Raw genomic sequence first — 12,715 nt, forward strand, 5'->3', positions numbered from 1 at the left:
CAACTCTTGGTTTCTACTCAGGTCATGATCCCACAGTTCATGGGATCGAGCCCTGCATCAGGCTCCACACTGAGCATGGAGCCTGCTTGAGATTCTCTCTCTCCCTCTGAGCCTCCCCTCCCCCAAATTATTTTTTTAAAGAAATACAAATCTCTGCCATCAATTTATTTAAAATCTAGCTAGAAGGCAGGATATGCCTATGGAAAAGTAATTTGCAGAGCAAAATAGCAACAAAATGTTTTCACAGGGGCACATATATTAAATCATCAAATGAGCATGTATAAACAATAAATGCTCTGTAAAGAGGAAGTCACTTCAACCAGGGTTGTTTAGGAAGGTTGTCATGAGGAGGCAGTGTAATCGTGGGGCCATAAAGGATTAATGGGATTTCAAAAGGTAATAAGAAAGAGAACATCTAGGCAGAAGGAGCAGTGTGAGCAAGAGTATTATTATAAACATAAACATCTAGATTGAAAATAAAGGAATTGGGAGGATAACAGTTTGTTGAGTTTAAAGGTGCTTTGGTACAGATGGCGGAAGGCCTTGAATGGTAGGATGTTCTGTAGGCATAGGCATTTTGTTCAAAGCTTTGAACAGGAGAATGATGATTAATCTGGCAACAATCTGTTGCATTTGTTCATTCAACAAATATTTATTGAGCTCCTACTACACGCTGGTCATTGTGCAAGGGCACGAAGCATAAAGCAGTGAAGAGGATACAGTGAACAGGCACGAAGTCCCTGCTTTCATGAAGTTCACATTTAAGGAGTGGAAGAGCAGAAGTAGGGAGAGCTGTGAAGAGGCTGCTCTGGTGCTGTAGACATGTGACTACTGGACCTGAACCAGAGCTAGAGGGAATTATACCCAAAAGAGTAGATGCCAGAAACATTAAAAGGATGACAGTAGACCTAGATGAGTGAAGGAATATAGGGATGAGGAAAAAGGAAAAGTCAAAATATCTTTGGGATTTCTAAGTGGGGATGAAGGTGATGATGGTTCATAGATTCATGCTGTGAGGAAGTCATTATGGACTGAATTTCTGAAACAACTTTTGACAGACATCACTGGTACAGAAGTGGCAGTTTTAGTAGGTTGCTGAGAATGGAGGCTAGATGCCCGGGGGGGCCAGATGGTGGCTCTGACACCTAGAGACCCCTTAAGGTTGAGTGACAGCTGTGAAAACAGTATTTCACTATCTTAGACGCTACTGTTACGTACTTAAAATTCTCCATGGCATGAGCTCCTTAGAGCCACCTTGAACTTTTGCTGTTGATTTGTTCTGTGGATTTGCAAGAGGGGTTGGAGAGGAATGGAAGAGTACAGAAAGAGGGCACATCTTACTTATTGCACCGCTTCTCTCAACTCTTCCCGTTTCTGACATAAAAAGAAAATGATCAGATAATCAGGTAAATAATTTTTTAAAAATAATTTTAAAATAATTATCATTAAAAATATCAAAATTCTTGAGGCTATAGAATGAGAAATAAAAGTCTACACTCCCCATCTATTTTATTTCCCAGAAATTAACCTAAAGTAATTATTTTTTCTCTATCTTTCCAAGTTTTTAATGTATTGCAAATATTTTGGAATGTCTATTTGCAGTGTATTTTGGAGAGAGTGCCATAAGAGCACATGTAGATTTACTACTTAAAAAGATATATCCATATTTTTCAACTTAAAATTTTTACTTTTTAAAATTAAAGTAATACATGTATATGGTTTGAAATGTAAATAGTATAGAAAAATATAAAAACCAAGGGTCCTTGCCCTTCCACCCTCACTCTTATTCTTAGTTCTCTAATGTAACCACTATTAAGTTTCTTTTGTGTTCTTCCAAGAATGCTTTATGTATTTATATGTTTCTGTACATCCTTGGAAATATTTATATGTTGTCATACTTATTTCATCATAAATATTTGTTCACAAAAATTAAAATTTAACATAAAATTATAAAACTTGATTTAACAGAACGGCAGTGAAGCTAAAAAGCAGTACCTTTTACTGAGCAGTACCCTGTTCAGTACCAGAAAATGGTTATCATCATGTAGGAACATGAGTCCCATGAAATCAGATTTTCCTATTTTTAAAAAAATGCTAAAAATACACAATTTTTATGTGAAACCTTCCAAATTAAAATTTCCCAAATTCAAAAAAGAGTTTATTGAGCACTACCTGCCAGGTGCTGGCAGACAGTGGTGAATCCAACTTAGGTTCTAAGCAAATTAATAGTATATGCCAGGGCATGGTAAGTGCTATGAAGACAAGGGAGGGAGGGGGGGAGGGAGAGAGAGAGAGAGAGAGAGAGAGAGAGAGAGAGAGAGAGAGAGAGAGAGCACGCCAAGTGTTATTTTACGTGGATGATCATGGAAGATCTCTTTGGAAAAGTGACATCTGAGCAAAGATTTGAAGGAAGTGCGGGACAGAGCCATGTAGATCACTAGGGGACTCGTTCTAGACAGAGGGAATAGCAAGTACAAAGATCCTGAGATGGGAGAATATTTGGCATTTTCAAGGAGCAGCAAATATGCTAATGTGGGTAAAGTAAATGAGGAGGAAAGCAGAAGTAGATGGGTCTGGAAAGTTGGGGTGATTGTGTGCAGATCATGTAAGGCCTTTTGGCTGTAATAGTGACCTTAGAAATTACCCCAAGTGAGATGGAAGGCCATTAGAAAGTTTTCAGGGGAGTGAAATCATCACACTTAGTTTTGGAAAGTCTTGCTCTAGCTTCTGCCTAGAGAATAGAACCAGGACTCCAATTAGGAAGCTGTCATAAAAGTCCAGGTGATAGATTGATGTCCCTTGGCCTGGGGTAGAGTTGCGGAGGTAGAGAGAATAATTCAGTTTCTGGATATATTTTAAAGGAGGAGCTAACAAGATTTGCAGATTTATTTTGTTAACTTTAATTTTATTGTTTTTAATATACAGTATGAAAAGAAATGAGGAAACTCTAAGGACTAGGGCCTGAGTAAATGGTCCAGTGGCATTGCCATTTACTGAGACGGGGATAGGGATGACTGTAGGAGAAACAAGTCATTCACCTTTACTTTGGTTAAACTCATTTTTACTATCTTGCAAAAACTTAAAACATTACGGACAAAGCATTATTGGTCACATTATGATTAGGAGTAATGCCCTTTGACCATTTTTCTCAGTGCTGGTTCTCTGTTAATTCCCTTAGCCCCAAAAGTAATTGTTAACATTTTGATGTGCGTGCACATACACGTTTGCGTGTGTGTTTCCTTCTAGAACCTTTTTTTTTCTGTTTTAAAATAAACATTCAGCCACATTATATAAATGTTTCATACCAAAAGTATTGTTCTAGAGCAAACTTTTTTCAGTTACCAGTATGATCTGTTAGATTACATAATTCTTTTTAGTCCACTCCATAGTATTTCATAGGATGAATATACCATCATCTTGCTATTTTAAATATGTAGGTTGTTTTCTAACAAGTAACTACCTCAGTAAATATCCTTATACACATGTACAAGTGTTTCTGTAGGTTAGGTGTCTAAAAATGAAATTGTAGTGTTGTAGGATATGTGAATTTAACATTTTAATAGGTGCTACAAAAAACCCTCTTAAGTTGTAGAAACATGTCAACTGTCTATGAAATTACTTGTTTCTGCATACATGCTGTAGCAGGAACGTACAGGTAAGAAGTAACAAAAAAGAAAAATAAAGAAAAAAAATAATTTATTATTATGATTTGGAAGGTTAATTTTTGTAATTTTTTTATGTGGGAATGAGGAAGGCTTCACTTTTCTACACTTTGTTATGGTGGTATTTGACATTCCTCTTATACAAATCAGGTATCTTAAATATACCTGATTATTTATAATAATTACAAGGGGACTGTACTAAGTTTATAGAAGGTTATATGTTGACTTTGAGTTACATCTTAATTTTGTTTCTAAATTGTTTAGTGGAAAGAGATGTTAACGGAACATTGTTGTCTCAAGCAACTTGTAAGCTCTGTGACGAAAATGAAAACTCTTTTACAGTAGCAAATGCTTTAGGAAACAGGTAAGTGGTGTGCTGGGTGCTGACTTTAAATATCATCGTACATTTATATGGAATCTATACCTTTTAAAAATACTTCCTATGATATCACTTGTTCCTCATAATAGCCCAAAGAAGATAAAAGTAGATATTAACATATAAAGAAGCTGAAGATCAGAGAATGAGACTGATTAGGGTTCAAAGCTTGGCTCAGTCTCTTATCAGTTGTTTGACCTTGGCTAGCTCAGTAAGTCAGTCTTTTTGTCCTTAGAATGGAAATATACCACCTACTTCCTAGGCTGTTATCACAGCTCAGAAATCAGTATGTGAATTCTTAGCATAGTGCTTCAGAGTAAGTGCTCAGTAAAAGGTGCTTTTTTTGTTTGTTATTATGAAGTTTGTACATAATCTATAATATATATAGTATATAAATATTAACTTCTATTTGCAGCATCCGTACTGTGTGCCAGGAACTGTGCTTTAAAATAATGTTACATAAGGGCACCTGGGTGGCTCAGTCGGTTGAACATCCAGCTTCAGCTCAGGTCATAATCTCACGGTTCGTGGATTTGAGCCCTGCGTCAGGCTCTGCGCTGACAGCTCGGAGCCTGGAACCTGCTTTGGATTTTGTGTTTCCCTCTCTCTCTGCCCCTAACCCATTCACATTCTGTTTCTGTCTCTCTCAAAAATAAATAAACATTAAAAAAAATTTGTAAATAATATTACGTAAAAAAGCATGTTAATAGATAAATGGTAATTATAGTGACCCAGAAACCCTGATTAATAGCCCTGTTCTTTATCACTTCCTGTTTTCCCTTTATGCGTGCATATGTGTGCACCACATAAACACACAGCCCTGTCTCTCTAACTCAAACACAGTATCCCTATTTCAAATTCTTCACATTTTTATAGAGAGCTACATGATGACTTTTCCCAAGTTTAAGAGAAAATACTTGAGTAGCTTCTCCTGGGGGTATTTAGTATTGGATCACCTCTTCCCTTATGCTGATATGGATTGTAGTATCCAAATATTGACTATTGGGCTGATCCCCAGGTCTTCCCCTCCAGTACCGCCTTAAGCCCACTTCTATGCCATGCCCCAGTGCCTCCTACCTGCTCTATCTTACGAGTAATGAATACTACAGACCCATCACTGTCCCCACTAGTCCGGTGGATGTTCTCCCTCCCTGGATATCATACATTAATGAAAAATACAAAGTATTTTTCTAAAATAAATAAAGATAATAAATAGACTTTAAAAGTGTTTGTCACAGCTTTGATCAGGGGATAGACACATTTTTTCAGTATATGTTTCCTTTTTGCTTTGTGAGAGGCAAAATAAGGAATGTAGATTTGATATAACTACCTATGAAAACAGATTGGGTTTTACTTATGTGAGTTTGTTAGGCTCTTAATTGAGTGACTTAACCATCTTTTTTATTCAATATTGTTTATTCTGTACACGCCATGTAGTTTCAAAAGAATATTCTCCTATTATTGGCTAATATTATTTATTTATACCTTGCTTTGTAATACAAGGAGTGGTATAAAAATAATCAAATCAGTGTTAATTTTTTAAATTTGTTTATTTTATTATAAGTAATTACTTAGTTGAATGAATCTATTCTAATCCAGCATTTAAGAAGACAGATTTTAATGAAATTAGATCTAGCATAATTCATTAACATTTTAAAATGTTTTTGTTATATTGACAGATGTGTTCGATGTGAGCCAACATTCGTCAATACCAACAGGTCCTGTGTGTGTTCGGAACCGAACATTTTAGTAAGGCTAAGCACATTAATGAAGTGTATATTTTAAAATTAAGTTATACCTTTCCATAAACTTTTTTTTTTTTTTTAATTTTTATTTATTTATGAAGACAGGGGGATTATGTTTCAGCAGCACAGTGAATTTTCCTTCACGTGTAATTTCATCTGCCCGTTATGGAGAACTTGTGAGTATGTTTCAGTTTTTTTGTTCCATTCTTGTTGCATTACTTCCTTTGGTCATCAGTCTGGGGCTAAAATGAGAACTATTTCTGTGTAAGTCACTTCAAAACACAAATAAATTAAGAAACAGTTACTCTCTTCTCTACCTTAGCTCAAACTTTTTCAGTGAATCTCCGAATGTTTAAGCTGGAAAGGTCCTATATAGATCCTGTAAGGAATGACGCATTATTTGTTAAGAGCACCAGAGACTCTAGACTTGAACCCTAGGTTGCCAGTCATTAGTTTTATATCCTTGGACTTACTTGATATTTCTAAACTTCAGTTTTACTGTCTGTACATTGGACATAATAATAATAATTACCTCACAGTGCCTATACATGCTAATCACTGGAGAAACAAGGGTTATTCATATCTGGCCAGGTTCCTTGTTCTGTGGATGAGAGCATGGATGCCTCAGGTTAGAGCCTTTGTAACAGATTCTGGTCTGACAAGGTCTGCTGTGTAAAATGGGAAGTAGATGAATTGGAAGTGAAGAGATCACGAATAGAGAATAGGAGTTCGTTGACTAACTAGGAGTTAGTTAATGAGCACTGAAAATAAAATACCCAGTATGGTAGCAGAGCTTGTGGCAGGCAGGCGAGGACCCGGTTGCTCAAATTATCCTTAGATGAATGAGAGTCTTTAAGGGACAGGAGGATAGCCATGATGAAGGTGGAATCTGGGCTCTTAAGGAATAAAGCAAAAATCCCTGTTCTCCAATATGGTCTTGTGGGAGTGATAGGCAAGTACCATGCATTTGCAAACCAACAAAATAAATGCTAATATTGGGGTACAAATACGGAGCTCTGAGATCACCCCAAATTGCCTCATTTGGAATAAGAGGTGTGTCTTCTGGAGTGTTCCCAGTCTCAGGTTATAGTGACCTTCTGTATACTATTGTCAAACTTGCAGGCCTTTAATTTTCATTTTTCCATTTGTTTTCTTTTTGCCTTTTTAAAATAATTTTGCCAAAAGTACCAACAACGCCTCTTTTTTCTCTTTGGTGTCAGATCACCAGTCATTTAGAAGTCATGCCTCTTTTAGTCTCCTCTGATCTGAAATAGGTCCTTAGTCTTTCGCTGCCTTTCATGAACTCAACAGCTTTGAAGGTTACAGGCTTTACAGTCTATAGGATGACCCTCAACCTGGATCCATCCAGTTTTTCCTCATAATCAGGACATGCTTGGCAGGAAACCACAAAAAAGATGTCAATGTATTATAACAGAGGGCACACAGTGTCCATTTGTCCCACTACTGGTGATTTTAACTTTGATCACATGCCATAAAGTCACCATGTCTACTATAAGGGTACCATTTTTCCCTTTATAATAGTTAGTATTTTGTAAAGAGAATTTCCAAGATTGCACTTCGTCTTCACCAACCCTAACAGTAAGTTAAACAACAATAAGTTTTAGTGTTGGTTAGTGATGTTTGCCTTTATCAACCACTACTAGTATGGTTGCTAAATATTTCCATCATTCCTTCTTCATTTATTAATTGACATTCTACTATAAGAAAGAATTTTTCCTTCTTCTCATTTATATATTTATTAACGTAGGTATAGATTAGTGGGTTCCTGTTTTATTCAGTTGGTTATAATCCAGTACATGCATTATTTGTTTTGATCCTCAAATTGTCCTAGATTTAGCTAGTAGAAGCTTCTTCAGTTTGTTTCCTGTGTCTTTTTGATATATCTCCATCATTCTTTGGGCATTTCCTTCCTTTCTGGAACAAAAGATTTCCAGGCTTATCTTGTACTTTTCCTACCTCAGCCCTGGGATCAGCCATTTCTTTAGAATTTCTGGAAGATAATAATTAGAAACCAAGATTACCACATGGAGCATGCCCTTTTAGGAGGCAGATACCTATATACATACACACATCTGTAACTATTTATTTTGTATATGTATTGAAGTAAATGAGTTCCCACTGATACTTTCAATTCCAAAGCAGTACCTCAGCATTCCTTCTAACTCTCCTTTTGACAGATTTTAAGTACCGTCTCCCGTAGTGAGAAATCTGGGTCTCATCTTCAGTTTACTCATTTGCTCAGTGTAATAGTCTTCCAACCATACTGCTCTCTTCCATACCATCTCCGCATCCTTCTTCACACCACTTTGCGATAGATCTGTTGCAGACTCTGTTAAGAAAAGATGGACAGGGAAAATAAATTCCATTCTTAACGTTAATTTGATTCAGTTAATACATTTCATTTAAACATTATCAATATTGAACACTGATGCTTTCCTAAGGACAAGTTTGGAAACCTTGATTTTTAAGTCATTTTATAACTAATGTTGAGACAGATTCTGTGTAGCTTAAGTTATGAGGCAGTAAACAAATATAGTTAAGATTATATGACTATTTTGGCCCAGTCCTAAACCTGGCTGACATAAGAACTCAGTTTTAGCAGTGCACTTGTAGTCAGTCAGGACCTAGGGGACCAGTACAAAATAATTAAACCCACAAGAGACTAGATGGTGGATAAAGCAAAATGCATGTTTATTAGTTTATATATATTAATTGCCAGCTAGACTAAAATACTTACATTGACTTGATAATGTACACGCTTCCTAATTGGAAAAGTGTGCTTAGAACATTACAAATCAGGTGTTCTCTTGGGTAATACAGAATTGGAACATAATTAATTTTGTATAATTTTATGAGAGCATTTAATCCTACTCTAGGAATGTACCTGCCAATCAGTAAAGAGTTTCCATATATACGGGTCAGTGTGTTCCCATTGTCTGTCCCCAAAGATAGTAATAGTGATCTGGCATCTTGGCTTTGTGTTTTTCTCAACTTTTTTTTTGAAAATTTCAAAATTACAGAAAGGTTAAAAATATAAGTCCAGGAATGTGCCTGGGTGGCCCAGTCAGTTTTGAGCATCCAACTCTTGATTTCAGCTCAGGTCATGTTCTCACAGTTCGTGGGTTCGAACCCCACACTGGGCTCTGTGCTGACAGCATGGAGCCTGATTGAGATTCTCTGTCTTCCTCTCTCTCTCCCTTCCCTGCTCACTTGTGCACTCTCTCTCAAAATAAATAAACTTAAAAAAAAGTACAAGACTAGGACTATACATATATCTTTCACTTAGGTTAACCAATTATTAATGTTTTGCTGCATTTGCTTTATAATTCTGTATGTATGTAAAATGCATGCATACACACACACATTTTTTTTCAGAGTCACTTGAAAATAAGTTGTAGACTTGTGACACTTCACTCCTAAATATCATATTATATAGCCCCTAAGAACAAGGGGATTTTCCTGGCTTCACAGCAAAGAAACTAAGATAATAAAATTATCTGATATACTGTTCATATCTAAATTTACCCTGTGTTCCAATAATGTCCTTTATGCCTCCCTTTTTGTGGGCGCAGGGAGAGAGGCAAGAATCCAAGGATTCATTTAAGGATCCCACAATGTAATTAGTCTTTTAGTTTTCTTTAATTTAGACCCTGCTGAATTTTGCTTTTGTGGGTTTGTGGTTTTTTTGCTTTTTTGACTTTTATAGAATTGAAATGCAGAATCCAGGCCAGGTCTCTTGTAGAGTGTCCCACAATCTGGATTTTTCTGATTGTTTTCTCATGATTAGATTCAGTGAAACATCTTTTCACAAGAATATGATGTAGGTATTGTGTATATCCATTGCATCATAACAAAGAGCACATGTTAGGTTGTCTAGTTCCTGGTGATGCTAAATTTGATTATCTGGTCACGGTGGGATCTGCCACTTCTCTTCATTGTAAAGGTACTGTGATAAGTCAGTCTGAGATTTTACTTTGTGACTTTGTAAATATCCATTTTAGTGGCCACTGATGAACCAACCTTGCCTGAATCAAGTTTTAAATCGGTCATTTCAAGATAATTTCACAATTCTATTATTTCCTTTACATTTAGTAGCTAGCAGTCTTCTGTAAAGAGTGCTTTCCTTTCTCTCTATACTTTTTTTTTCACTTAGAACTCATGAAATCTTTATTCAATGTGCTATAATTTTTTTACTGTTTTTTTTTTTTTTCCAAAGTTCAAATTGTCTTCGGGCTTCACTTTAAGATAGTTCCTATGTTATTTTGACGTGTCTCCATCAGTCTTTTTGCACCTTCTTGGTTTCTCTATACCATGTTCCAGGCTCAACCAATATAATTTTTAATAGTTACCTAACACTCTCATTACCTAACACTCCCCTTTGAATATTTAGGTTTTATGTTATTAATAATATTGCTATCAATCATTTTATGCACAGATATGTTTTTCCTTTTAGAGAGATTATTTCCTTATGATAAATGTCCCAAGTGTTTCTAAATTCCTGGGTTAAAATGTGTGGATAGTATTTTATGAAAGGATCATGTAGCTTTAACATTGTCACTGGAATTGTCTGTGGGTTTATTTTACATGAATTTCCAAACACTGTTGTCTTTGCTTTCCATTTTTACTAGTTGTTTGTTTTTTTTTTTTAATGTGTTCTTCAATCCTGTATGCAGAGGTGATGTTTTTCTTTAAAAGGGAGAATCTTTAAAAGGGAGAATTGCTACTTGACGAGATGAAAATAGTGACTTAGAATTTTACTTCAGATTTTTTTGATAGCTATGATGCCATGTTCCATATAATTTGGTTTTATCTCCTCTCTGTCCATGCCTCTGAATGGTGTTTCTTAGTGTGTCATTTTTTAGCAAGATGTGCAGATAAGCTCTAAAGCAGTGGTTCTTAGCCAGAGATTTATATCTGCAGCTTTCAGAGCACATGTGTGCCTTGGTCTCCTGGAGATTGATTTGGAATGCAGTCAGGCATTTTCTGTTCTTTGGAAATTCCACAGGTGACTCTGATGCCCATCATTATTTGAGAATCGCCACTCTAGAGATTTTATATGTCAGTTACTCTGTATATCCCCAATTTCCTGTTGCTTAGAAATCATTCATAAATGTTTCTTTTTTATTACTTGCAAATTTAATACAGTATAATAATCCTAAATCAGCATGTGTTGGCAGTGAAATGCTAAATCAATACCTAGTTTTTCTTTTATTTTTTTTGCCATCTTGTTCTTTGTTTCTTGTATTAGTAAAATGAGTGTAATAGTTTTTTTTGGATTATAGACACACTGTTTCCTTTTATCTTTTGCCTAAGTGACATGATTTTGTAATGCAGTCCCTCTTTGTGATAACTGAGTTTGGTTATAATTAACTCTTATATCCTCATTAAAACTATTTTCTAATAACATTGTGAAAGTGCTAGTAGTCATTTCCCATTGGAAAATATGCATGTTAATATTTTCTTAGCAGTGTACATAAGGAATCTTCATTTGAACTTAAAACTAAAACTTATCTTTTTGTGAGCAGGGCATGTCTTTCACTTCAGAATGGTTTGCAAAGTATTTGCAGTCATCAGCAGCTGCTTGTTGGGTAAGTTTAAGTTGTTTTTAAATAATTTTATTTCATTTTACAGAATTGTCCCACCACCATTTTTTCCCCAGATAATAAAAATCTTCTAAGATATATCTTCTAGATATATCTCCTTGGTCATATTCTATAAGAAAAATAAGCCATTTCTAGTGGAAAGAAAATACACAAAGAAAATGTTTTTCATTTCACATTTCATTATACACAAATTGAATGTCTTCAAGCTTGTTCAGCTAGAATGGAGTGTTAGAGGAAAGTGATTCATACTGTCATTTCTTAAATATTAATTATTGACCTACTGTGTGCCAGGCCCTGTTCTCAAATCAGGTTATGTATTTCAGAAAAAGACAGGAAAAAAATCCCTCATGGAATTATATTCTAAGTAAATGCAGGTGGTGCTAAGTGCTATAAGACAAATAAACCAGGATAAAGAGCATAGAGAGTGGAAGGGGTACTATTTTATACAGGGTGGTTGGGATACATATCTCTGTGAGTGATATTTGAACAAAGTCCTGAAGGAAGTGAGAGTGTAAATATCCAGGGAAAGAGTGTTCTAAGTAGAGACCACAGCAAGTACAGAGATTCCAAAGCAGTTCTCTGATGTGTTCATGTTTAAGAAACAGGAAGGAGGCTAGAGTGGCTAGAGCAGGGTAAGTAAGTAAGGGCAAGTGGAGAGGTGAATTTGGAGATGAAGGGAGTGGCTACAGTGAGGACCTAGTTTATTGCAAGGGGGATTAGAAGAATTTTGTGCAAAGGAAGATAGTGACTGAACTTCAGATTTTGAAAGGATCACTAGCATGGAGAATAGATTTTGCTGAAGCAAGACAGAAGCAGGGAGACCAGTCGGGAGAGTATTACAGTAACCCAAGTGGGAGATGGCGGACCCATGAACAAGAGTGGTAGCCTGGGTCTGAGAGAAGTTCAGCTTCTAGATACACTGTGAAGATTGAGGCAATAGGATTTACTGATGAGCTGGGTATGGGTATGGGAAGGGAGAGAAAGAAGATCACTGAAATGTTTGACTTGAATCAACTGTAAAAAATAGAGCTGCCTCTTCCTGAAAGGGAAACTGAGAAGTTTGAGTGGCAAACTCAACAAATAGTATTCTTTCAAATATAATTATTTTACCTAATAATTTTTTAAATGTCCTGCTATGTTTTTAGTTAGTTCTTTTTTCAACTGCTCATCTTTATATGTTCACCTGTAATTTACAATTAAAATGTACACATTATTCAAGTGGAAAGTTCTTTTCTACTTAAAATAGAGGAAAGATATTAAAGAGCAAAAGAATACCGCCAAAAAGAATTTGTAGACTAGGTACAAACA

General features: G+C 35.7%; 1 protein-coding gene across 6 annotated transcripts in view; it reads left to right on the forward strand.

Annotated features, from left to right (window-relative positions):
* Positions 1 to 12,715, forward strand: part of TMEM67 (transmembrane protein 67) — a 79,522-nt gene that overhangs the window by 20,723 nt on the left and 46,084 nt on the right. For all 6 annotated transcript variants that reach the window (XR_007148694.1, XR_007148693.1, XR_007148695.1 and 3 more), the window contains 4 exons: positions 3,927 to 4,026; positions 5,718 to 5,787; positions 5,885 to 5,959; positions 11,330 to 11,392. Coding sequence is in view for 3 of the 6 variants with exons in the window: in XM_047842747.1 (XP_047698703.1) it covers positions 3,927 to 4,026; positions 5,718 to 5,787; positions 5,885 to 5,959; positions 11,330 to 11,392 (308 nt within the window). In the remaining 3 variants the exon portion in view is untranslated. The remainder of the gene's footprint in view (positions 1 to 3,926; positions 4,027 to 5,717; positions 5,788 to 5,884; positions 5,960 to 11,329; positions 11,393 to 12,715) is intronic.

Source organism: Prionailurus viverrinus, chromosome F2, assembly GCF_022837055.1.
Source record: "Prionailurus viverrinus isolate Anna chromosome F2, UM_Priviv_1.0, whole genome shotgun sequence".
Lineage (NCBI taxonomy): Eukaryota > Metazoa > Chordata > Mammalia > Carnivora > Felidae > Prionailurus > Prionailurus viverrinus.